Here is a 26,489-nt window from a genome sequence, read left to right on the forward strand (position 1 = left end):
GATCGAGCGGTACCGGGGACTGTTCACCAACCGCCACAGCTTGGCGGGGAAGTTGTTGGGGTTGATGGGGGTGGAGAGCAGCGCCTCCTCCATCGCCCCCGCCCGGGCACTGGGACTCGCCCCGCCGAGCCTGGCTCTCCCACCCCGTTCTCGATCCCCCCCCCACCCTCGCCCGGCCTTCGCTGCGCCCTGCCCCCCCTGCTGCCTGCGCCTGGCCGCCGCGGACCCTGGGACCGTTGGCGCACGAGCCCCCAACGCGCCTTCCAGCGCGGCCAATGGGGCCTCGAGTTCCCGCTGCGCAGCCGAACGCGGCGTGAGCCGACCCGCCCCCTGGACGCTGCGCCGCCCAGTCCGCCCGACGACGCCGCGTGGAGCCCGGCCGCGTGCAACAGCGTGGGGCGCGGCCGCGGGGAGTCGCGTTCTCTCGGCGGCGTACGCGAACCGCCGAACTTCGGCGGAGTTGCTGCCCACCAGGTAAGGGTAAATCTGCAAAGAAATAAGCCCGATTATCCGGTGTCGAATGCGAAGATTCGTGTTTATCACCACAACCGGCGTGTAGGGATTTCGAATTCTTAAGAGTGTACACTTGGCAACTCAAAGTCAGCCATTCTGGAGAACAAAGGGCCTAACTCTACAATCTGTAGATTACACTGTAGTATAAACTCTATAATCTGTAGATTTTACCGTAAATATGAACTAACAGTTTAATTGCTTGTCTCTCCAAAATAAAAATGGCGATGGGGGTATGGTATCCTGAGTAAACGATTCACCTTTTACATAGTACCATTTTATATGTTTTTTTAATAGACCTTTTTACGGCAATATTTTGCTCAGGACAGGTTTACTGAGAACTGAGGTGCCTATGAGGAGGGAATCGGAAGAATATAAATACAATCCTGTGTGCCTGGTCAACCAGCCGGTGCAATTTTAGACATTACACAGAAATAAAGCTCACATGAGATGGGAGAGAATTCCACAGTATCCATAAGGATAAATCCCTATCCGATACATAAATAAGAATATAGCAGGTGCTGTGCTGATAAAAAGAAAGGTCCATTTAGAAATGGAAATGGTTGGGAGGAAGGAGTATGTTTCAGTCCTTTCTTGTGGTCAAAGAAAAAATGACTATCAAGCTTCTTAAAAATTAAAATGAATAAAAAGGCCCAACAAAGCAGCACTAATATAGAGATTTTATTTAAATTGTATTGAGTTTTTACAGCACATTGCATGTTTGTCACAACGCAACTGCACAGTTTGGATTTTTGGCCACATCATGTCACTTACACCCACAAGAGCTCTGAAAGGAGTATTTGATGAATACATCTGAGCTGAGAGCCCAGAGTCTCTCTCCAAGGCCATGCAGTATGTTCACTGATGGGACAGTCCCTCAAAACAGCCACACAAAAGTAGACAGATAGAGTCTCCTCAAATGTTACCAGTCTTACTCCCCCTGAAAATGGGCAGAGTGAAGTGCAATGAAAGTCAATTTAATTAAAAAGCCACTCGCAACTGGCAGTAAATTTTAATGATTGAGAAAATGCTTAGGAGAATTTTACATATCAGAGACAAGGAATAGTTTGTTACTTTTTCAGTGATCTCAGGAATTTCCCAGACACAAATCTCCATTATTCAACTCCATTTAAACAAAAAAAAAAAGTTCTGCTAGGCTGACCTAAATACGCCAAAACTTTTTAGGTTACATCCATGACAAGTATAAAAGCGCAGATGCTTCTCTGTAGGACTGAAGAAAAGGTCAGGACAAGTAACAATTCTTGTTCTAAATGCAGACCCTAGTTATTTTCAAATGAATTTTTTTTTTTCTAGGAAGCAACATGAAAGTAGCAGTTAGACAGACAGCTACCATAGTTTTAAAACAGGTAAGGTAAGCCTAAATGTAATTTACCTTTTATACACCAATGGATTAAGGAAAATGTATAAAGGAAATACTAGTGGTTTCATTACAGGTCAAGGAGACTATATCTGTCCCAACCAAAGTACATGGCTATGTCACTGTATCTTTTGGTTAAGTGCCACTGGTACATATTAAGATGAAACAAAACAAAACAACAAAAAAAACCAATGTTTGGTCCAAATGGACACATTTTCTCTCCCAATTTTGGTATCAAGGCTTTATTCTCTTCTGTTTGGGTTCCATTGTTAAGTGCACAGAAATAGACAGCAGCATTTGTACTGAAACCCTCACATACCAAACAGCATATTCTAGGAGGTAAAAACCAAATGCTAAATTCTACCCTCAAGGTGTCAAGTGTTCAGGATAAGAAGCAGTGTGACCCAGAGGAGGCAGCAGCCAAGGGAAAGACAACATGAGGGAAGTGGGCAATGGAACAACAACAAAAAGAAAACCATTGTTTTATTTTCATGCCAGGAGAGGATCAAGGTGTAACTCCTGTGTTAGCACCAGGACAACTAGGAAAAGTCAGGCGCAAAGGGCGGGCACAATCAGCAAATATTTGACAAGGATCATTTCTGCTTTTCCCTTCTCATTCTTCACAGTGCATACCTTAAGAGCTGCCACTGAGTAACAGAGACTACTGCCTTCACAGCTCAAAATAACTGACTTTTGCCAGAATCGAACATCAGCAGAGTTTTCCTCTGCTCCCAAAAATGTCTCACTCCTTAGAACTGTCCCTCTAAACTGAGTATTCACTGATGCTGGCTGATGAGCCAAGTGAAAAAATACAGCAAAACCTCCACTTGCTGAACCAGTCTTTAAACCAAACTCCACAGAAAGACAGAACTACTGCAACTAGAGGGAGTGCCTCTAAAACTGAGCCTTCATGCACAGACACAGAGCACAGAGGAACAGGTTATAGTTCATTTCAAATAGGATAGAATTCCTATCTTATATACTAGAATCTGCTTTTTTCCAGGTGGAGGAGAGATGGATCTGTTTATCACTTGGAGTTTGGTTATACATATGTCTCTCTATTGCTGTTTGGGGCACATCATCAGGCAGTATCTATGAAATCATCATCTTGTGACCCCCAGGAGAAAAGCGGGAGTCACCAACTCAACATTAAGCTTCCAGACTCTGGGTCTGGATCCAGGACCATTACCCCAAGGTGAGGGTCTCACCAGTAGAAGACCTCCTGCCAAATTGGAATTCCTCTGCTCCAGTCTCATGGTACCAAGGAGGATTTCTCAAGATGGTATCTTTGAGCTCTGTGATTTCATGACCCATACCAAGGAACCTTCAAAGGTACACCTGAAGCAGATCCTCCCTTCAAACCTGCTAAAATTGGACAGGTCATCTCCTCTGGCATTCAGCTGGAAGCTGTAGCAATGGGTTTCTTCAGATGTTGGCTCATGAGTTCCCTGGCACGAGATACTTGGATGTGTTCGTAACATGAGTTACAGACGAGAACTGGGTCATAGAGTTGTTGATCAGGAATGGGCAACTTCAGGTGGCAGCAGCCAGCACAAAACACATTCCCACAATTTCTGCCAAAGCACAAAGAGGGAAGAGTTCATCAGAAATGCCCATATACTGAGAACGAATGATACTCGAAAAGGCCTTACATGAGTAAATAAAGAGAAAAGTTGGGCGAAAACAAAAAATCGTCCCTATAAAGACATCTCCATTTTCAGATTAACTCAACTTAGCTCATATACATGTACGTCGCTGTGTTATAAGCCATAAAGAATCCTACAGAACATCTTACCTGCAATGGTGTCTTCGTTTGGCCAACCAGAATTCACAGTCACAGTTATAACAATGTGATGCCATATGGTCTGGAACCCAGCGAGTCACCTAACAGAAGGCACAAAGAAAAATTCCAGGTCCTTGTCAACCAAGTGGAAGAGCAACACTGCAACAAGGAGAGCATCTCAGGAGAAAACAACAAGGTCTGTCTTTATAGTTGGCCACTACTTGCCTAAGAAGACAGTCATCTAGGAGAGAGCTCCGTGTACAGCATGTCACTCATCTCTGATAAATATGAGAACTCAGTGCCTCACGTAAGTATGCATTTGCCTGCACATACCTCAGTCTCTTTCTTATCAACAGGTTCCCAGCTTGCTTCTGAAAGGCAGTCCTCACTGTGATCAGAGCCAAAATCTTCTGTATCACTGCCATCTGACTCCTTCAAACATGTCTGAAGAAAAGGCAAAGATATCAACACCATCTTCACCATCACTAACCTTTATTGTTTACTATGCATCAGGTACTATTCTAATTACATTACATGCATGTACTTCTTTAATTCCTCCCAAGAAGCTTATGATGTATACTATTATTATTATCATCCCTATTTTACAAATAAGGAAACTAAGCATTGAGAAAGTCAAGAGATAGTAAGTAGTAAACCTGGAATTTAAACCTACTACAGTTGACCCTTGAACCACACAGGTTTGAATTGCATGGGTCCACTTGTATGCAGATATTTTTCAAGAAATACAGTATAGGACTATGTATTTTTTCTTTCTTACGATCTCCTTAGTAACATTTTCTTTTCTCCAGCTTACTTTACTGTAAGAACACAGCATACAGTACATCTAACATACAAAATGTATGTTAGTTGACTGTTTATATTATCAGTAATGCTTCTGGTCAACAGTAGCTATTAGTAGTTAAGTTTTGAGGGCTCAAAAGTTGTAAGTGGATTTTTGACTGCACGAGGGGCCGGCACCCTTCACCCTGCATTGTTCAAGGGTCAACTGTACTTTGGCTTCAGACCCGTGCTCTTAACCAATATGCTTTATCACAGCGTGGAAATATTTCTCATTATATTCTAAACCAGGGACTCACAAACTATGGCCCAGAGGCCAAATCTAGCCCACTGCCTGTTTTCGTAAATCAAGTTTTATTGGAAGACAGCCACACTCATTTATTTATGTATTGTCTATGGCTGTTTTTGTATTGTAACAGCTGACCATCCCATCCCAGCAAGCAGACAACAGGCAAGTGGGGATGTCTTAACAGGAGGAAGGGAAGTGCCTGTGTTCATGACAGGATACTGTGGCCAAGAAGCTGACTCCTAGAAGCTCCCCAAGAACTGTGTCCCCAAACTGGAGGACTCCCAACACAGCGAAGCCTAGACAGTCCTCACCATCTCTCACTTGGGTTATTCCAAAACATATTAACCAGCCTCCCAACGTGGGTTTCAACTGCCTCGTCCACTTGACACACTACTGCTAGAATAATATTCTTAAAATACAAATCTGATTATGATAGTGGCCAAAAATGGCGCTGCCTTGAGGGCAGAATCCAAGCAAGAAGGGATCTCCAGCTGACCTTTCCAAACCCTGTCTACTTCTCTAATATTAGCTCCCACGTCACTACCCAACTCCCTCCCGCATGGCCCCAGCACACCTGTACATGCACGTGGACACACACACACACACACACAAACACACACCCTACCCCTTTGTTCAAGCCATCCCATTGGAGTACTTATTGCCTTCATGCTTTTGAGAATGGTATTTCCTTTTCACTGTCTACCTAGAATATGACAAATTCTTCAGCACTCAGCTCAAACATTATCTTCTCAGGAAAGCCTTCACTCCACCTCGGACCCCAACACCTGATGCTTCCTTCCACGGTAACACTTAAGACCATCATTCTGGTTGTCTGCTTATCTCTCCCAATACACCGTGAGCCCCTTGGAGAGTGGAGACTATGTCCTTCATCCTACAGCCCAACCACCTAACACGGTGGCACACAGTAAGTACCCAATGAATAAATGTTGACCGGATAGAAGGCTGGATGGATAGAATAAACGAATGGATGGATAGCAGTGGTGAATACTTACAAAATCATCCTCATAGTCCATGGGGGGCTCTGCTGGAGGGGCACAGCAGTGACGGATGTCCAGCCTCATCTGAAGCTCACGCACTTGTCGACGTAGCTGCTCCACCTCTTGCTTGTACCCTGCTTCGATTTGCCGTAATCTATGTTGGATCACATCCGTGGGAAAGGGGAGTCCATCATCATCCAGGTAGAGTGGAGGCACTGGAGAAGGGCAGCTCAGTGGAACAGGCTTTGTGCTGGAGACCTGCTTTGGATGACCGGACAACCACATCCGGTTATTTTTTCCTCCTGGACCAGTACAGTGTCCATTGGAATGACTAGAACAGACTGGTGACTTCACCCCTTCTCTCTGAGCCCACTGGCCCCCAAAGCAGGGCCCTGTTGCCCGCACCTGCTTGTTGCTTGACCTCTTGCTACAACAGCCATAGGAAAGCAGCCGCCGAGGGGTGGTCTCCCCACTTGGGAATGAAGTCACCATTCCTTGGAAGCTGTCCCAGTTGGATCCTAAAAAAGAGAATTCACTGATCTGGCTCTGAGAAATTGGCTTTCGGGCCAATTCCAGTGGCACTTTCCCAAAGCGAGGATTTTCCAGTAACGGCCCATTCCTATTATTCCCTCTTTTGCCAGCGTATTCCTCCTTATGAATCAGATCTGGCACAGAACTGGGCTGTTCCTGGTGGGAGATGCTTGCCACAGACCCCGGGGGATCTTGGCTGAGGAAGTCAGTGCTTGGCTCTGGAGGAGTCTGGCAGGTAGCACTCGGTGGGTTGCAAAGGGTGCCCAGACTGTGATCTGGAGCACATCTGGAGGGCACACCTAGCATGGAATCCAGCAGGGCCCGTTGGGGGGCACCTGTCAGGGAGTCCTGGGAAGACTCAGGAAAATCACAAACTCCATGACACTTGTTGGAACAAACTTCAGAGAGTGCATGGACAGCTGCTTTTTCAGGACAAGGTTCAGGTGGCTGCTCCGTGCCATCTAAAGTCCTGCTCAGCTCACTGTGGGCAGGAGGGTCTGGAGCTGGTGCCTTAGTCTCTTCCAGGACTTTGATCTCAGGATCAGAGATGTTGCTCTTCATCTCCTGAGGCACTGCAGTACTAAGCAGTTTGTAACTTGGAGAACAGCTTCTGTGACTCTTGAAGGGTTTATTGCTCAAGTAGTCTTTCTGGCTGCTGGGCAGAGGGGAAGGAAGACCCATTTCTCCTGCAGTCTGCTGAGGACCTCCTGCCCCAGATTCCACGAAGGTCTCGGATTCCTCAGGATTGCTATGCCAGGGCTCCAGGCCTACTCTGGCCTCCTGACAGTGGTTATTGAGGTTCGGGTCACTGGATGTGCGAGTCAGGGGGCTGCTTGTGTCGCAGGCAGAAAGCAGATCATCCATAGATCTGGTTTTAGGTAATCTGGAATGACAAACACAACACCTCCTGGTCAGTAAATGGGAGCCACCTCCAATATATAGAATCAGACCATCAAAGCCAGAGTTCATAAGAAATAACATTTAAGATTAGAAATAACCGATGTTCACTACAACAAGTCTAGTGTGCAAAAAGTGAAGGACATGAACTCTGTCCTCCAGAATCCAGGATCTGTCCCCAGCTTTTATCGGTCCTCACCCTACACAGTCTCCCTGGGCAATCTCAGCCACTCCCATGATTTCAATGCCTTCTATGCTGATGCCTTCTAAACCTACTATGCCAGCCAGCCAGCCAGGACCATACCTGAGTCTCAAACCTAATGTCCAACTGCTTCTATCATACACGGTAAGACAGAAGGAAAACAATTTTGGAGCTAGATGATATTGGTTCTGATACTGATTAGCCATATGACTACAAGTAAGTTATTTAGCCTTTCAGACATGTGCTTTCTTCCTCTATAAAATGATCATCGTAAATTATACCTTACAGAGATGCTATGAGGATTCAAACTATAGGCAGACAACAAACTTTTTTTTTTTTTTTAAAGATTTATTTATTTATTTGACAGAGAGAGACACAGCGAGAGAGGGAACACAAGCAGGGGGAGTGGGAGAGGGAGAAGTAGGCTTCCCACAGAACAGGGAGCCCGATGTGGGGCTCGATGCCACGACCCTGGGGTCATGACCTGAGCCAAAGGCAGATGCTTAACAACTGAGCCACCCAGGCGCCCCAGACAACAAGAAACTTACTAAGACTACACTCACAACTTGTCATTTTTACTACTTTCCTTATTATAAATGATCCCTTCATCACGGTAGAAACCAACTCAGTCTTTTACAACCACATAGCAGCAGCGCGTGCCTTGGAGTCCTAAGTCACCATGGAAACTTCCCCAAGTATAAAGCACTCAGGAGTTCTAGAGGCATTCGTGCACACCAAATGGGTAACAGACATTTTTCAAGAATGTCTGATTTTTAACACATTTCAAAAGTCCTTAGAGCAATGAAAACTTCAGGGAAACTTGCCAGGAAACTGGAGACTTCACCAGACTCCTATTTTCAGATGCCTCAGTCAGTCCAGCCCATGCAGAAAAATTCCTCAAAGGTTGAGTTAAAATACGGCTGATTTTTTTAAGTGTTTGGTTTTTGAAATGTACTGTGTTTTTTAAAGATTTTTATGTGTGATTTTACTTTTGTGATCAATTTTGATTTTTATTTTGTTCTGTTTTGTGGTATAAAATTCCAGGAAGGCATGCAGTGGTTGTGATCACAGTCTCTGGGGTCCCATAGCCTGGGCTCGAATCCCAGCTTGGTGATTTTTTAACTATGCGACTTAACTTCTCTAAGCCTCAGTTCCCTCATCTATCAGAGAAAGGTAATAGTACCTACCTCTTAAAGCCGTCATGAAGATTAAACAAAATCCATTTCAAAGCACATTGCTCAGTACTTCCCATATTGTTGCACTTACTGTTTACTTATTTATATCCTGCTTTGAAAGTGCTTTGAGGGCAGCACTGTGTCTTATTTGAATCCCCAGCACCAGCCAATCAAACAATTTGAGAAATAAATAAATGAGCTTAAAATCTAAGATCAAGTGTCCACTGCTAGGTACCAACTGAATGCAACAGACCAGTGGGGTTCAATATTTGGTGTACATTAGGAGTTCCTATAGATCTTCTAGATATACAGACAACCAGGCCCATCTAAGACCTATGAATGAGAATGGCCAAGAGTGAGAACCAGGCACCTATATTTTTAAAAAGTACCACAGCTAACTTTTGTCTTTTTTTTTCCTTTTTTTGTTTTACTTTTTTATTACGGAAACTTTCAAACATACAAAAGTGGAAGAGTATGAAGATCTCCCATGTACTCTTGACCCAAATTCAACAATATCAACAGTCTCCTATCTTCCACAGCTGATTCCTACCTGCACAAAAGATTTAATCAATAATGCTGGTTAAGGGGCACCTGGGTGACTCAGTTAAGCTTCCGACTCTTGGTTTCAGCTCAGGTCATGTCAGGGTCCTGGGATCAAGCCCTGGGTTGGGCTCTGCCCTCAGCGAGGAGTCAGCTTGAGATTCTCTCCCTCTCCCCCTGCCCCTCCCCCTGCTCACCTGTGTGCACTCTCTCTCTCTTTTTTTTTTTAAGATTTTATTTATTTGACAGAGACAGCGAGAGCAGGAACACAAGCAGGGGGAGTGGGAGAGGGAGAAGCAGGCTTCCCGCTGAGCAGGGAGCCCGATGTGGGACTCGATCCCAGGACTCTGGGATCATGACCTGAGCCGAAGGCAGCCGCTTAACGACTGAGCCACCCAGGCGCCCTCTCTCTCTCTTTCAAATAAATAAGTAAAATCTTTTATAATAGTAATAATAATGCTGGTAGAGACAATAATGACTGAGGAGTCTAGAACAAAGACAATTCATCCTGCTAGGGTGGTCAGGGAAGACTACACAGAAAGGGTAGGATTTGAGCTGGGTGTAGCAGAATGTGTTGGAATTCAGTGGAAAAAGAGAAAAGAGCTCAGGGCATTTTTGATCTAGGGAAAGGTAGAACCAAAGGCAAGTCAGGTCAGGTATTTAAAAAAGCATTTTTATTTGCATACTACTTGGTCCTCCAAATCCAACTCTCCATCTTGAATTGCCTATAGTGTACCTTCTCTTTGCTAATATTTCAATCCCAACCTGCCTGTATCTCCTCCTCCGGCCCAGACTGATTCTTCTCAACTTCCCAATGTCTTTGGGTTGGTACCAATATCCACCTAGTTTTTAAGCTCAAAGACTTGGGACCTGTCTTTGACAGGTCCTCTCTACTCTTCACTTCTACCTTCCCACAGTCACTCCATAGTCTGCTAATGACTTCTCTACAAAGTTTCTGATTTTAATCCTTTCTCTTTTCCAAACTCCCCTCTTCATATCTGAATTACAATAGTGTTGACTGATCTCTGTGCTTCCAACTACCCACCTCACTGACTCATTCTCCAAAAATCCTGTTGTCACCAGGTCACAATGACTTCCTACAATGACTTACTATTGACAACTGAATCTAAATAAACTCAGGATAATGTTTATTTTATTTTTTTAATATGGAGGGTTTTTTTGTTTTGTTTTTTTAAAGATTGTATTTATTTTTGAGAGAGAGAGAGCACAAGTGGGGGAGAAGGGCAGAGGGAGAGGCAGGCTCCCCACCGAGCAGGGAGCCCAATGCGGGACTCGATCCCAGGACTCCGGGATCATGACCTGAGCTGAAGGCAGACGCTCAACTGACTGTGCCACCCAGGCGCCCTCAGGATAATGTTTAAAGCCCTATTTCTTCCTTTCTAGTCCTCAAAATGACCCATTCCTAACCCCTGCCAGCTCTAGAGAGGTTCTTCTTTTGTTCTTTAAACTATCTTTCATGTATCCAATTCTTTTGGACCCCTCTCCACTACCTTGTTACCAAGCTCACAAGTCCCTTTATTCCATTCATTTGTTTGTTCATTTAAGCATTTACTAAAGCACCTATTATGTGCCAGGCCGAGCCAGATGCTAGAGACACAAAAAAGCCAAGGCTCCTGCCTGGTCTTTCATGAAAACTTCTCTAAGTAAACAGTCACCAAATGATCCCTTTTTAACTTCTCATTTCTCCCAATAGCTTTGAACTACACACATTCTTATTTGCTTAGATGCTAACTTAGAACTGATCTCTAGCTGTCCATGTCTGTCTTATTATAGCTTTTTTTTTTTTTTTAAGATTTTATTTATTTATTTGACAGAGAGAGACACAGCGAGAGAGGGAACACAAGCAGGGGGAGTGGGAGAGGGAGAAGCAGGCCTCCCGCGGAGCAGGGAGCCCGATGCGGGGCTCGATCCCAGGACCCTGGGATCATGACCTGAGCCGAAGGCAGACGCCTAACGACTGAGCCACCCAGGCGCCCTGTCTTATTATAGCTTTTAAAAAGTATCTTAAATGGGATCAATATCTTCTCTTTGGTATAGCCCACAAACCTGTACAGTACTAGGCAGCTAGTAGGTATTAAAGAAACATTAACTGAATTGAAAAATTAGATATTAGGGGCACCTTGATGGCTCAGTCAGTTAAGCATCCGACTTCAGCTCGGGTCATGATCTTGGGGTCCTGGGATTAAGCCCTGCATCAGACTCCCTGCTCAGTGGGGAGTCTGCTTCTCCCTCTCCTTCTGCCCTTCCCTTCACTCATGCTTGCTCTCTCCCTCTCAAATAAATAAAACCTTTTTTAATTTTTTAAAAGATTTTATTTATTTATTTGACAGAGAGAGAGCACAAGCAGGGGGAGAGGTAGAGAGAAAGGGAGAAGCAGGCTCCCTGCTGAGCAGGGAGTCTAACACGGGGCTTGATCCCAGGACCCGGGGATCGTGACCCGAGCCCAAGGCAGAGAAGCTTAACCAACTGAGCCACCCAAGCACCCCAATAAATAAAATCTTGAAAGAAAAGAAAAGAAAGATTAGATATTTAAGGCAGTGATTATTAAATGGGTGATAGAACTTAACTGAGAATTTGATAAGTTCTGGGCCCTCTCCCTGGAGAAGTAAACTTATGAACCTATACCCAAATTCTGAATAGTATGGGGAAGGAAGAAAATCACAGAATTCCTGAAACCTATCCATGGGCCCCTGACCATGGACTCAAGACCCTAAAACCGATAATTTAGGGTGGTAGGATTTTTTTTTTCCTTTATAATATTCAACCAATAATTTAAGTTATATTTTAACTTTAAGAATCCTCCACCAATAAACAAAGATCAAAATTTTGAAATGTACATATCCTTTGAACCCAACATTTTCATTTCTAGGAAATAATCTGGCAAAAATATTAGCACAAATGCAAAGATAACACATATAAGGTAATACTACTGAACGGTACACTTAAATGGTGTACAGATGGTAAATGTATTTTACCCACAATTGTTTTAAAAAACATATACATAGTTAAGAATGTTAATTAAAGCACTCCCAATAACAATTAAAAAAAAAACAAATCACCTAAATGACCAATAGGAAACTGGTTATATAAGTTATGATACACTCTAATTTTGGACTCTTATATGTGTCACTAATCAATAAAACAGCTTTAGGGGCGCCTGGGTGGCTCAGTCGTTGGGAGTCTGCCTTTGGCTCAGGTCATGGTCCCAGGGTCCTAGGATCGAGCCCCGCATCGGGCTCCCTGCTCGGCGGGAGGCCTGCTTCTCCCTCTCCCACTCCCCCGGCTTGTGTTCCCTCTCTCGCTGTGTCTCTCTCTGTCAGGTAAATAAATAAAATCTTTTAAAAAATAAATAAAACAGCTTTATATGTGCCTTAGAGGGGTGACAGCCTAATACAACATGGGAAAAACAACTTGCAAAAGAGTATGCAAAATATTCTGTTCTTGCATCTTAAAAAATGTTTTTTTAAGAAATCGAGTCGGAAGCTTAACCGACTGAGCCACCCAGGCGCCCCAAAAATGTTTCTATATGAGATTGTGACGTGTGGCTATATCTATGTAGAAATAAACATCTGGAAGGACAGGCACCAGAGTGTTAGCAGTGGATACCTGTGGGAGACAAGGGTCTGAGAGGTAGGACTTTCATTTTCTACTTTTACATTGTTTGACTTTTTTTTAACTAGGAACATGCAATACTCTTATAATGTAACTAACATCCATTCTACTTCCCCCAAGTACTTAGCCAGAAGATAACTTTAACTTCTTTGTCTGCCTTTAAATGCTGGCCTTTTTCTGAGGGAGAATGGGAAGGCCATCCATCTTCTGGGAACCCACTTCCCTGAGAATCAGATGCTTCCAGAAGCTATTGCTGCATATAGCAAAGGTCACTACTAAGATAGCAAGTGCCCCAAGGTCTTCTATCAGTGAACATACATCAAGACCATTCCCACAAACCTTCCTGAACTAGTCCTTTCTGTTCTTTTCCCCTCTCCCCTGCTTGACTATGTCACATGGGGTGACAGCAGCTCCAGGAAAGAAGGTAACCCATCTTATCTTAAGAGAGGACCTTGAAAACACACAGAGTGCACTCCAGGTTAGCTACAAGTCGTGAGCCAAGTTTCTCCTTCAACTGAGTCAAGAAGTTGCTTTTAAATATCTTATGAAAGCTGGAGAACATGAGGCGAGGCACAAGGCAATCGCTGCCTTCCCGGCAGAGAGGAGAGAGCAAGGAGGACTCTTCGTACCTGTCCAGAGAGCGGCCCGAAAACTCCTGGCTCTGAGCCACCGGGGAAAGGTAAAGGTCCATGGTCTCCTCCCCGAGCGGACATGGAGATGATGCTGGCAAATAAACAGCTGTCCAGAGGTGCAGGGCCCGGACGTGACACACAGGATGCAGGACCTAGGGAAGCGGCCCCGTACCAGGGTTTTGTGAGCTGTTCCAGGTCCCTCTTCCTTCTCTCAGCCCAACGTTCCCCCCACTTACTCAGCCCATTCTCCCTGTAGGTCTCCAAGTAGCACATACAGGACAAGGGTGGGGACTTACCATGTCGGAGCCAGGTGTGTAGAGGAAGTTATGGAAGTTCTTATTGCCAGCTCGCAGGAGAGCCCACACAGAGCAGGTCCGCTTGTAGATGTTGCGCTTCTCTCGCTCACAGGGGTTGTTGGCCAGGAACGTGCCATAGAGGCAGGAGTACGTGTGCTGCACCAGCTTGACCTGGAGGGCCGAGACAGTTGGCACCTGGGAGCCTCGGCCACCTGTCCCCCCGCCCCTGGCCACAGGCTTTAGGACTTACCAGGAATGCTTCATTAAACTCAAACAGGCAGGGAAACTGCTTGAGCAGCTGATGAACAGAATCAAGCCACTGGAGGAACACCGGGCATTGCTCATTTTGGTCCTCTGCATTCTCCTGGTGGCCGCAGCGATCTCCAAACTTGTGCCCAAAATCTAGCCAGTCAGACTCTACTAAAACTTGGAAGCCCTACAGAAAAGAGAGTCCAAGCATAGGGCCTTTCTGGAAAGGCTAGTGTGCTACTACTCCCCAGGGGATGCCCAAAGCAGGGAGCTGGCAACTTCAGAGAAGAGCAGAACTGATCCTAGAAGGGGACTCAAAGCCACCAATGTCCTCTACTCAAAGATCCCCAAGACAGATCCAGAGGGCCCAATACCTTCCCCACCCCCCTTTCTCTCTGGTCTTTCCCACCCAACCCCACTCAGTACCTCCAGCGTCCTGTAATACGGGTCCAGTAGTATCTTGGCCAGGGCTACGATCTGTGGCGTCCGGTCCCAGCCATCTGAGCAGTGCACCAACACGGGCCGGCCTTCCCGGTCCACGGTATTAGCCACGAGCACGGCTGCCTTGAGCATCACCGACAAGTGCTGCAGCCATTTGGTGCTCTCCAGGGCCGACAACCAGCTACACGAGAGCAGAAATCAAGTCCGTCACCAAGGGCGCTGAGGCTCCACCGGTCTCTCCGCCACCCACGGCCAGCCACACCGAATGAAGTCCCCAGTGAGGGCTGAAGCCAAGGGGTCCAGGCCGTGGCCTTTCTGCCAGGAGCTATCTGGCAGGAAGGTAAAGAAGACAAGACCCGAGGCACACAAGAGACTCAGGACCAAGGGAGGAACAGGAAGCATCGCGTGCACGTTTAGCCATCCTTCCCCCAGTTCTCTGTGTTCTTTACATAGGACATCGGATCCAAACCAAAGGAACCCGGTGTACTGTGGCCGTTCCAAAGTGCTGGCTGAGGAGCAGAAGATGTGCTCTTGGAACTGGCCCGCTGCACCAGGCCCTCGGGTCTCCCGTACCTCCACACTTCCCATCTCCCCAGCTCATCTTCTAAGAACTAGAAGAACGGGGTGAAGGACAAGACGAGGGAGGACAGAATGGGGGCAGGTCGGGACCACCTACTTGCTGGGATCCGGCATCTGGCTACACACAGCCCGGAGGTACTGGAAGCTGTTCCGGATGGCATGGATGTTGGCCATTCCCATGAACACAACCTCACAGTTGGGGTAGTATTCTGTAGACATAAAGATGAGGGTGGAGCCTAAGAGCGTGTCCTAGAAACAGGCATCCAGGACAAGAGTGGTCCCTGTGGACCAGGCTTCCCAGGCTGGGCGGACCACTCCGCTCTGGATGCTTGGGGGCCATATGTTAACAGTAGTAACGAGGATATTAATGACAAGTGATTGTCATAGTACTACTAGTAATGACAACATATAGTAAACTCTCAATATACAGTGGCTGCTCTAGGTCAATAATTTTTATTATCATCCCCATTTTACAGATAAGACAATAAAATTTGGACGGATGCAGCAAATGAGCCACCGCTAGCTAAGTGGAAGAGTCCTAATTCCAAGCCAAGTTTGTTTGGCTCTTTCCACTACACAAGCTGCCCCCAGGCCCCTCCCCACCGAAGCCACCCAGAGCACAGAGCAGCTACGGGGCGGGGGGCGGGTAACAGTCATACCTTCGCACTCACAGCCTCCACCCTTGGCCCGGTTGGCCACTGCCGCCGTGTAGGATCGAGCGTCCAGGATCAGCAGCTTCTGGGGGGCCGCTGTGCTCTCCACTCCAGAGCATGCAGTCAAGGAGGAATCTAAACACACAGCAGGGAGAAGACCCTGGGTCAGCCAGCCCAGCGTCAGCCTACCCTGGGACACTCTCTTTCAGCAGAGAAGAACATACAACTGGAGATTCCTGCCCGCCCACAGCCTCCCAAAGGGCAGGGACCCCGGCACCCTGTGTGTTGTCTTCTTCCTGTCCTCTCATGGGGGGGGTGGGGGCGTGCTCCCTGAAAGCCAAGGAGGCCAAGGTGGGGGCTCTCCAGCGAGTCAGCACCACCCGAAACACCTTACCGAAGTCAGTGTCACATGCCTCGCTGGCATCACTATTCCCAGTGCTGAGGGAGCCCCCAGTGGCCCTTGTCCCCGGGTCCAGGGCACAGGCTTTGGCGATGGACGTGACCAGGTACTCATCATCGGCATTGCGCCAGCCCCACCAGCTGATCTCCGGCTGGCTGCAGCGGGCGATTGCAGCCCCGTTGCGCAGGTGTCTGACGAGACGGAAGTAACCATCATGCCCTTGCCGTCTGCAGCCCCCAGCGGCCCCCCAGGCCTACCACCAGAGCCGACCGGGGCTACCCATTCACCCAGGCTGTGATACTAGCAACTAAAAGCCCTTGACATATCTAGAGGGCTCTACAGTTTACAAAGCGCTGTCACACACATTTCTCAAACGGTCTGTGTGTTCCCAAGGTGACCTTGACTTCTTGAATCTGCACAGCACCTGCTCCAGGTACAGATCCCAGCAAGAGAACAAGCCTAAGCCCATAGCAGAACAACTCCTAACCTCATAGCTGCTATCTCACTCTATTTTAGCTACAATGTTCTAGTGCAGGGGATCGGCAGGCTTTTTCAGTAAAGAAACAAACAATACATGTTCAGCTTTACATGTCACAGCCTGTCTCTGTCACATATTCTTCTTTCTTTTTGGGTTTAAAAAAAAAAAAAAAGCAACCGTTTAAGAATGTAAAAATCATTCATAGCACTGGGCTGTACATAAAACAGGCTGCAGGCTGGATTTGGTTCACCAGGCCATAGTTTGCTATCCCTGTTCTAATGCAACAATTTACACACACAACATTGTACACACATTGATGCAACATTTTACACACGCACGCACGCACACACACACACACATCCTCCGGAAAAGTAAAGTGAATGTATTCTCCAAAAGCCTCATCTTTAGAAGAAAAGAGCTAAGGCAGTTTTTGATTGGAAATTATTTCATTTCCTGCAGGTGTCAATTCCCAGCCAACCAGGCACAATCTCCACTTTTGACTCCGTCCTTCTTGCATAAGAAGTGTCCTCCCTGCTTCCTGTCCCCTACTGCTCACCTATACACAACCACGGGGATCCGCTTCCAGGAGCGGAAGGAAGCCACATTCTCCAGCTCTTTGTCTGTGATCCACACAGGAACCAGCAGCTTCTGGGGGTAACTGGGGCACAATCTGTGAAGAGACCAGATGGGGTCACCAAGAGTGATCTAAGGCCTGTGACAACAAGATCCCCAGGGGTGGCTTTGTGGGAAGAGAGACCAGGAGGCCTCCTCTGTCACAGAACCAGGGGCTCGGCCCAGCGAGGTCGGAGTCTGGATTGGTATTTGGGTTCTCCACCCCCTGCCCTCTCACTTGTAGTTGCTGTTGATGTGGGAGACTCTCCAGACATTCTGCAGATCAAAGCCCATCCTCGTGAGCTCGGCCTCCTGCCGACATCGTATGTGCTCTCCTGCAACACAGCCCCCGTGCCTGCCCGTCAGCCTCCAAGGGCGCCATGTCTGTGGGCGGAGGAGGGCTAAGAACCAAGAGATAGGAAGTCTCCCAAATAAAACAGCCTGGCCTTACCTGGCTGACACAGGTGGGTATGCTGGTCCTCCTCTGTCAGCCCCAGGCACCAGGCATGGTAGGCGAAGGCAAAGAGGTCTTCAGGCTTGGCAGGTCTCGCGGTGGCCCGGCTTAGCCGTGACAGCCACTCTTGGCACTGCTTGAAAGTGGAGAAGTGGCACCTGCCAGGCGAGAAGCCACAGACTGAGACAACAGACAGGTGTGCCTTGGGGCCATAAGGGTCAAAAACAAGGCCACAGGAAGGATGTGGGGAGGGGAGGCTTTAAAGCAGGAGGTAAAGCATGGGGACCCTGGGGAGGACCAGGGACACTGGCCAAGAGAACTTGTCTTTGTGACAATTGTCTTCCCAAGAACTCTAGTCCTTGGGACATACTTATCCCTTCAAATGGAGCCCTACCACTTCTTACATCAAATCTAAACTCTACCACATGTCCCTGAATGTCCTGGTACTCCATGTTCTCTCACGACTCCTGCTGAAGGCAGGAGTCCTATTCACACCATTCCTGTGTCTTTGTTTCTTCACTTCCTCTTGATAACGCCTCCTCTCGGCCAAGCCACATCCTAAGGACACTTGGAAGACAGTTCTGGTCCCCCATCTTCTTTGAAGCCTTCCCAGCCCACCCAATTTTACAGACCCCTTCCTCTCTCAGTCTTAATATGCTTAGAGTATTAAACAGTTTTCCCACAGCATATTGCCACTGTTAAGTCTTCCTTCAGCAACTAGACCTCAACCTCCTTGAAGGGAAGGCCAGTGTGGATTCTCCTTCTGAATCCCTACAGACCTGAGCACATGACAGATTCTAAACTGAACACTCTTTTAATGATCCTTGGAGTCATTCCAGATTCCTCTTTCTCTCATATCCAATCTGTCAGCAAATCCTGTCATCTCTCCCTTCAAAAATCTGAACGCTTCCCGCCATTTTGGCCACTGCCACCCCAGCCAGGCCACCATGCTCTCTCACTTGGCTCACTACGAGAGCTTCTTAACTAGTCCCTCCGCTTCTGCCCTTGCCTTTTCGCCTGACCCCCTCCCATCTATTCTCAATAGAGCAGCCAGAGCGATTCTATAAAACATTAGAGGGCGCCTGGGTGGCTCAGTTGGTTAAGCGACTGCCTTCGGCTCAGGTCATGATCCTGGAGTCCCGGGATCGAGGCCCACATCGGGCTCCCTGCTCAGCAGGGAGTCTGCTCCTCCCTCTGACCCTCCCCCCTCTCGTGCTCTCTCTCTATATCTCATTCTCTCTCAAATAAATAAATAAAAAATCTTTAAAAAAAAAAACAAACAAAAACAAAAAAACATTAGATCATATCTCTCCTTTGCTCAAAACCCTGCAGTGGTTTCTCATTTCCCTCAAAGTAAAAGCCAGTCATTATGACACTCTGACACCCCCCTTACCTCTCAGCTCTTATATCCCACTACCCTCACCCACGTGCACTCCACTCCAGCTACACTGGCCTCTTGGCTATTCTTCCAATATGCCAGGTACAATACCCACCTCAGGGCCTTTGCACTCACTGTTCTCTCTGTCTGGCACCCTCTTCACTCAAATATCCACATGGTCACTTTCTTCAGGTCTTGACTCAAATGTCACCTTTTCGATGCAACCTTCTCTGACCCTATTGTTTAGAGCTACAACTTTCACCCCCATAGCACTCCATATCCCCTTTCCCTGCTTTTTCATCTTTACATTTACTATCATTTAACACATTTTACTCATTATTTACTGCTGGTAATTACCCATTGGAATATAAGCTCCATGAGGGCAGGGAATTCTTTCTACTAGTTCCCTGCTGTATCCCCTGTGCTTATAACAGTCTGCCATAGAGTAGAGTGCTCAATAAATATATGTTAAGTGAGCTAATAAATGAACCCACCATCATGTGAGCTCTACATGCCAATCCTAGGTGCCTTCACTACCCTATTTAATCCCTATGACAATTGCATGAGCTATGCATTATCCCATTTTTTCAGGTCAAGATACTGTGGGTCAGGAAACTGACCTCCCAACCGACAGAGGGTTTCTACCTTTTCTTCCTCATGGGGAAAGTGAGACAATATTTTTCCTTCTTGCTCCAGAGAAACCCTGCATCAGAGACGTCTGGGCAAGACCAGGGCCAGAGGACCTGAGCGTAGCCCCACTGTTCTCACCTCACCACCTTGGAGTCCTTGCAGGCAATGTGCAACTGGAACATATCACGGCTCTCCACACTGTCAATCATCCGGAGGGGGACCTTTAAAGGAAGGGCAAACTAAAGCTCAGATCCCCACCCCAGCCTAGATGGGGATGTATCCAATACAAGGAAGGAAGCTGATATTCACTGAGGGCCAGTTAAGTGCCTGGTAACTGTGCGGGGTCCTCTACCTATGTGACCTTAAAGAATAATCACAAGAACCCTGCAAAGCAGATATTTTCACACCAAATTATTCCGAAGGAAACTGAACCTCAGTTGGGTGGCTTAACCAAGGCCACACGGTCGGTAAGCGGCACTCTTCCCAATAATGCCACTGTGCCCCTTAGAAGGGTCAGCAACAGAGTAAGGGAAGGAAGAATAAGAGAGAGGCAGGAGGACAGACCCACAGCCAGGAGAAGGAGGCAGGAAAACAAAAAGTTAGCGAGAAAAAGAAAGGAACCCCAACTCTTTGGAGACATGATCAAGTCCAGCGCTGGAGCAATCCCACCTCGAACCAGGCAGGGATTCTGCCTTGGGTGCGGGAGAACAAGACAGGAACTCACGTTGATGACAGAATCTTTGAACTTGATATGCAGCCGGTAGTTGGAGATGGCAATGAGGGCATCGGCTGCCCGGCCCAAGAACTCCACTCCCTCACCCTGCAGCACTGTAAAGGGCACCTGTCGAGGGACAGAGGAACCCTCAGTCCAGAAGTGAGTCATCCCTCCATTGCCCTCCCCAACCCCGACCTGTGGGATTCCCTCGGGAAAAGTTGGGCCAAGGCGAAACAGCAGAGTCCTCTCCACGGTAGCAGCACCAGGCAACGGCCACACGGGAAAGCTGCCCTTCCTTCCCTGGGGCCAAAGGCTCCGTAGCGCGCACACACACAGATTCCCCTCCCTCTGGAGACCCGGAAACAGGAAGCCAAAGCCCCAGGACGAGATCCCCTTGGAGATGCTGTTTGTGGGGGAGGGAAGGAAAGGTCTTTTTAACTGGGCAGAGAGCTCCCCCACCCTGGGCCCCCAACTCCTCCTTACCTGCAGGTTCTCCTCCTCTTTCACTAGTTCCTTGGGGGGGAACAGATCCTTGGCTTGGATGTACTCCAGGCTGGGGGGCCCCTCCTCACCCTGTGGGGAAAGCCTCAGCCCTAAGTCACCAGGCTCCGTTTGGCCCAGCAGACCTCATTCTGCTCCCCTCCCCTCAATAAACCTGCACAGACCCCCTACACACTTATAAAGGTTTGGTCACCAGAGGAAGGAAAAGGGGCCTGGCTTGGTGGGAGGGGAGAAGTGGAGGGGGTGCTCAAGCCTAGTCAGCCTAAGGGAAGAGTAAGGTCCGAAGAGGAACTGGGAGTCTGCACTCCTCGAAGAGCAGCAGAACCAAATAGAACCAATATTTCCCAAATGGAGGAAGAGAGAAAACTAAGAAAAAGAGAGAAAACAATGTGAGGGTAAGACAGAAGTGGGAACGGGAGGTGCTGCCCTGAGAAAGAGGAACCAGGTGTGGCAGCTGGATATGGGGACAGGAGGGAAAGCGGGCCCCTAAAGCCACAGACACTTCAGTCTGGTAGGTGAAGGAGACAAAGAGAAGTGGGTTGGGGGATTCAGTCCCATGCCTCTAGAGGGCCTTCAGGGATGCTTTCAAAAGGAGGATGTGTTTTGGAGCTGAGCTTATCTTCCAGTTAGGCCCACACTGCTCAAGAGCCTCCCCCCCCACCCCTCCACCTACCAAGCAACCTGCCCTGCCTACTGATAAGAGGGGAATTCCTAAGGAATACCCACAGCAAGCAGAAGTAACTCCTCTCCCAACTACCAGGGAGGGGTGAAGAGGGGATCCACGGGTCTGGGAGAAACCAGGAGACTCAAGGAAGGCCAGGGGAGAGAGAGAGGAGGCCTGGCAGCCACCCACGGGGGGTGGGGGTGGGGGTAAGGAGGGGAGGGGTGGGAACATCTGAGAGGACAGATGGGGGAAGCTGGGAAGGAGCATTAAGCCAGAGGGGGAGGAGGAGGGGAGGAGGGGAGGACTGGGAATGATGCAGAGGTACGGAGCCCTGCAGAGGCAGGGAAGATGGAGAAGAGAGGCTGTCTGGGGGACAGTCAAGGAGAAAAGACTGGCGTGTCAGGTGAGGTATGGAGTGGTGGAAGGGGGAGGGGAGTGGAGCCAGGGAAACAGCTCAGACATCCTGTGCTCCCCGACTGGCCCCGTAACATCCCAGACCAGCCACATCCCACATCCCCAAGCAGGGATGCTGCGGGTGGGACCAAGATGGAGAGGCGGAGGTAAAAGGATGTACCCCTGCAGGGCGGGGCCTGGAGATCTGCAGTCAAGGGCAGTGGCTGCGGGGCCAAGATGGGTCACAGAATTTCCAGCCCCCGCTTTCCATAATCCCCGGCCCCCGAAGATGAAAGCAAGTCCACGAAGGAAAAGGGAACCCCCCTTCCCCTGCCAGGGGCCACGAGAAGGGGGATGGGCTAAAATTCGGAATCGCCAAGGGCTGGCCCTGGGCGGGGCTGCGGGTGCAGTAAGCACTGGGACCCCCGGGCCCCCGCAGGCCAGGCTAACACTTACGAAGCAGCTGAGCATGGAGCAGGAGACGCGGGCGGTCAGGCTCATGGTCGCGGGCGGTCTGGGCCAGCGCACATGTCCCCGGAGCCGCTGCGCTGCCCGCCAGAGCCGGGCGCCCGCCGCATCCCGGCTGCGGGGCCCGCCAGGTGCAGCCGCGGCGACCAGGAGGCGAGCGCGCTGGCGGCGGGGCCTCGGCTCGGCTCCCGCGCGCCTCTTCCCTCCTGTCCACAATGGAGCGAGCCCGGCTCCGCCCTCCGGCACGAGCGCGGAAGGGAGGGGAGCCGGACGAGGGGAGCGCCCGGGGCCGCGCGAGGAGGGGCGTGGGGGGGGCGGATCCTCTCGGCCCCGCCCACGGCTCCAGGCTCCTCCCTCCTCGCGGCCCCTCGGCGGCGTGCGAGGGCGTCCTCAGGGGACGTGTGGGGGCTTTCTCAGTCTGGGCTGCGGGACTGCCCCCAGACCGCGTGAGAGGGTGAGGCAAGCCCTCCTACATCTTTTCATTTCCCATATTCTCAGGTGAGCCGGCCCACACCCCTCTTTTCACCCTCTGTCCCCATGCTCTCCCCACTGAGTTCCCCCAGTGCCTGTCCTGAATTCCCAAGATAAAGCCCACCTACGGTTTCAAGGCTTCCTCTTTTCCCTAAAACCACCACCTGCCATACCCCTGTCCACCAGTGTCCTCCAATCCCTGACGTCACTAAATCGCACTCCCTTTTTTTGCCCCTTAGAACAGACACTGGTCTATGCCAGGTTGGTCACACCACACTCCTGAAAGGGAAGTTCTCTAAGTGTTTTTATTCCATGGCCTCTGCCCAACCCTACTCCTTCAGCTCCATCTCCCTTTGTTTCACATCCTCTGAAGTCTGGATAAGAAAGTCCTTCTTGGAGAAGAATTTTTTAGGCTGGGAAAGAGAAGACTGGAACTACAGACCACAAAAGCTATGCAAAAACAAAGAGTAGGGTATGGATGGAGTTGGGTAGAGGGCCAAGGAATAAGGAACAGTGAGGCTCAACGTGTCCTCAAGAATCACAGAAGTTGCTGGTCAGAACCCCACACTTCCTGTGCCTGGTAACTTGCAGAAACCAGGGCTTTGGTTTTGCTTTGGTGGGGGTGGGGGGGGGGAATAGGAGAAAACCTGACATTGTATTAAGCATCTACTATGAGCCAGACAGGTTTCAAACATTATCTCAGTAAAACCTTTCTTTTTTTTTTTTTAAGATTTTATTTATTTATTTGACAGAGCGAGAGAGGGAACACAAGCAGGGGGAGTGGGAGAGGGAGAAGCAGGCTTCCTGCAGAGCAGGGAGCCTGATGCGGGGCTCGATCCCAGGACCCCGGGACATGACCTGAGCCAAAGCAGACGCCTAACGACTGAGCCACCCAGGCGCCCCTCACTAAAACCTTTCAACTCTCCAAGAATTAACCTGTTTTGCTGGTGAGAGGTCAGGCTTAGAAAGAAAATATGCGAGTTACCTAAGCTATTTAAATGGTGGTGCTAGGATTCAAAAATAGACTCGGCTAACTCTGAAGCCCATGGTCCTTTCGGAAAGTCACAGAAGAAAAAAGGAAGGGGGCTATTAGTGGGTGGGGACCAAGACCAGCAGGCTTTCTAGGAAGAGACCAGAACCACATACCCACATGCCTGCGGAGGGAAGGAGAGGTCCTCTCACCAACTGAATTCCTTAACCTGCACAGGGGACACTTGAAGAAACTGAAAAGATACAGCCAGAGCAAGGGCCTGCAACTCTCCGCTCTCTTTTCATCTCACTGCCTCCTCCTCCGAGTTCTCCGGGGTTAGGTAAGGGGTTCCCTGAACGTGAGATGAGAGAAGGGCATTTCCAGTTAATGGAAGGTATACAGGATCATTATCACCCCCACCCCTATTCCCTGCACAACCCAGTGATATTCGGGACCCCTTGAGGCTGCTCTCCTGCTATATATCCAGTCAGCTATGAGTGCAGGAGCTTAAAAGACAGCAGCATCTTAGAGCTGGAGAAGCCCCACCATTTTGGTGGAGTCACTCCTGATACAGCACCCACAATATTCGAGGGGCCCACTAGGAAATGCAAGGATCTTGAGATAAAGGAGGCCTGGTTTTTCAGACCAGAACAGAGAGCTTCCACCAGGGACCCAAGAAAAGCAAGAGAAGGGCCATTATGAAAGGCTAAGAGAGCCAGTGGTAGTATAGGGAAGGCATGGCATACATAGCATGTGCAGGAAAAGACTTCTAAGGCTTCCTGTATATTGGCTGATGTTTTGCAATCTAAAGAAACCCTAATTTATTTCCAGGAGAGATGAACCTGTTTAGAGGCTGAACAGAGTAGCATGGAGCTCAAGGTCCAGGAGAGGTAGGGCAGCTTCACAGAGAAAGACAGAAGGATTATAGAAAACACAATGGTCTGAGGAAAGAGAGAATACTCACCATTCTACTGTGGTGAGGGTCCTGGCTGTCTGCTTCTTACTGTAAAAAGACAGAAACAAGATTAAAGAGCACCATTAACATTACCTTAGAATCAGCAAATGCCACACATCTGCTCCTAACCTCTACAGCGAATTTCACAGAGAATCCGGCCTCTCCACAAGTCCCCGTGCTAGACAGAGGCAATGTGAGCTACGTGGGGAGAAAGCAACAAGTGATTCTGCAGGGCATGGAGTTGGCCACAAAGTTCTGGAGCAGGAATAAGTGTCATCCAAGATTATTCAGCAGAACTCAAGGGTCCCGATTCCCAGACCAGAAAGAGAAGAACACTCCAAACACTGTTCTTTTTGGGAAAGCAAAAGAACTGCCAACTCTGAAAAGAGAGGCTGCCCAACCAGGACTTAACTTCTGGCCCTGGAGGGACATGAATCCACAGGAACGCTCTGCCAGCCTCTAAGTCTGGGAGTAGCACCCACCTGACCTGTTTACTGGGGGCAGAGTCCAGAGCAGAGGACAAGAGGGAGGGGACCACAACCTGTGAGCAGAATGCCTTCTGGCAGCAGGACTGAATAGATCTGCTGAAAGTATTTGGCACTAAGTGGGATGCAGGTTTGTGGGAGGAGGCCACAGAACAGGGACAATTAGGCCACCCCAGGCCTCAGAGTCAGTACCTGTCAAATGGGCCCAAGCAACAGAAATTCAGGATGGGCCTCCTTGGCCCACTTAGGGATCCAGGCCCAGGTTTTACTGACACTTTCTTTCATGCCTGCTATCCGAGCTCAGGAGCAGTCCAGCAGTGCCCTGCGGAAGGCCGCGGGGATAAAAGCCTCCATCTGTGGTCCTGCCAGCCTCCCTGATCACAGCCCACCCGTCCTCACGGGGGAGCCAGCAAGAGGCAAGCCAGAGGTGCTGCCTCACCGCCCACTGGCACGCAGCCTCAGGGAAATGGAGGGAGGGAAGGAGGAACAAGGACCAGGGCTGGGATGCCCAGGGCTCCCGGACCAAGGGGATCTGGCCCCGGGCCGGGGAGGGGGGGGGGGAGGCGGGCCAGTCTGGCAGGAGAGCCCAGGTGTCCAGGTTCTAGAGGCGGAGCCTAAAGATTCGGAGGCGGGGCCCAGAATGACAGAGGGCGGGGCCCATGAAAGCCGGAGGGGCTGGGGCGGGGCGGGGCAAGACGTGGTCGTTGCGGTTCCCAGACTAGCAGTGCACGGGGCACGGTGACTCACCCAGGCGGCGTCCGCCCGACCCTCCGAGGCCGCGCTCTCACCACTTCCGTCTCCCCCAGCTGCCGAGGCCGCGCAGCTTCGACCCCACCACGGTGCCTCTTTCCCCAACCAATCGTATCTCCGGTCTGTGCCCGCCCTGGCCAATAGCCACACCAAGTCCCGCCCTGCCCCCACCACGCAGCCGCCGCCCTCACTCTTCACTCCGCTCATTGGTCAAGTGGGGCAGACGCCCTCCCAGCCTTCAGCCTATCGGGTGCCGGAAGACAAGACAGTACCTGGAGGGAGGAGGCACGGCCCCGGAGAGGAGGCTCGGCCAATGGGAAATCACAGCGCGTCCCTGCGGCAGCCAATGAGAGAGCAATAAGAGGGGGGCTGCTGGATGAGGCTCCAGGGGCCGGAAGTGGGGGTGGCTGTCGCCTACTGGTAGCGCAATTGGAGGCGGAGCCTTGTAGGGGCACAGGCCTTACAGCCACTTCCGGCGACGACCACGCCTTGGGTGTAGTTCTCAAATAGATCCCCGGTGGCACCTTAGTTTGTCCATTTCCAGTTTTTGGTTTCGCTGCGGTTATCTCGTCCCAAACCCG

At 49.4% G+C, this 26,489-nt stretch overlaps 1 protein-coding gene across 6 annotated transcripts; it reads right to left on the minus strand.

Moving 5' to 3' along the window:
• Nucleotides 1-1,176: 1,176 nt before the first annotated feature.
• On the minus strand, nt 1,177-26,195 carry MTMR4 (myotubularin related protein 4). 6 transcript variants are annotated; one of them, XM_081805280.1, is made up of 20 exons: nt 25,906-26,017; nt 24,683-24,721; nt 23,895-24,070; nt 20,735-20,824; nt 20,261-20,377; nt 19,675-19,757; nt 17,526-17,686; nt 17,313-17,409; nt 17,019-17,132; nt 15,979-16,175; nt 15,591-15,719; nt 15,029-15,140; nt 14,338-14,533; nt 13,913-14,098; nt 13,663-13,833; nt 13,364-13,518; nt 5,772-7,170; nt 4,005-4,115; nt 3,684-3,772; nt 1,177-3,462 (listed from the first exon to the last, which is right to left on the minus strand). In XM_081805280.1, the coding sequence occupies exons 3-20, from the start codon at nt 23,898-23,900 to the stop codon at nt 3,285-3,287; spliced, it is 3,591 nt and encodes a 1,196-aa protein (XP_081661406.1). In that variant the 5' UTR covers nt 23,901-24,070; nt 24,683-24,721; nt 25,906-26,017; the 3' UTR covers nt 1,177-3,284. The 6 variants fall into 6 exon arrangements, with proteins under 6 accessions (XP_081661406.1, XP_081661408.1, XP_081661407.1 ...); XM_081805282.1 differs by lacking the exons at nt 23,895-24,070; nt 25,906-26,017 and adding an exon at nt 26,181-26,195; XM_081805281.1 differs by lacking the exon at nt 23,895-24,070.
• Between the last annotated feature and the right edge of the window lie 294 nt (nt 26,196-26,489).

This window comes from Leptonychotes weddellii, chromosome 15 (genome assembly GCF_054177405.1).
Source record: "Leptonychotes weddellii isolate Sample4059 chromosome 15, ASM5417740v2, whole genome shotgun sequence".
In the NCBI taxonomy this organism is placed as follows: domain Eukaryota; kingdom Metazoa; phylum Chordata; class Mammalia; order Carnivora; family Phocidae; genus Leptonychotes; species Leptonychotes weddellii.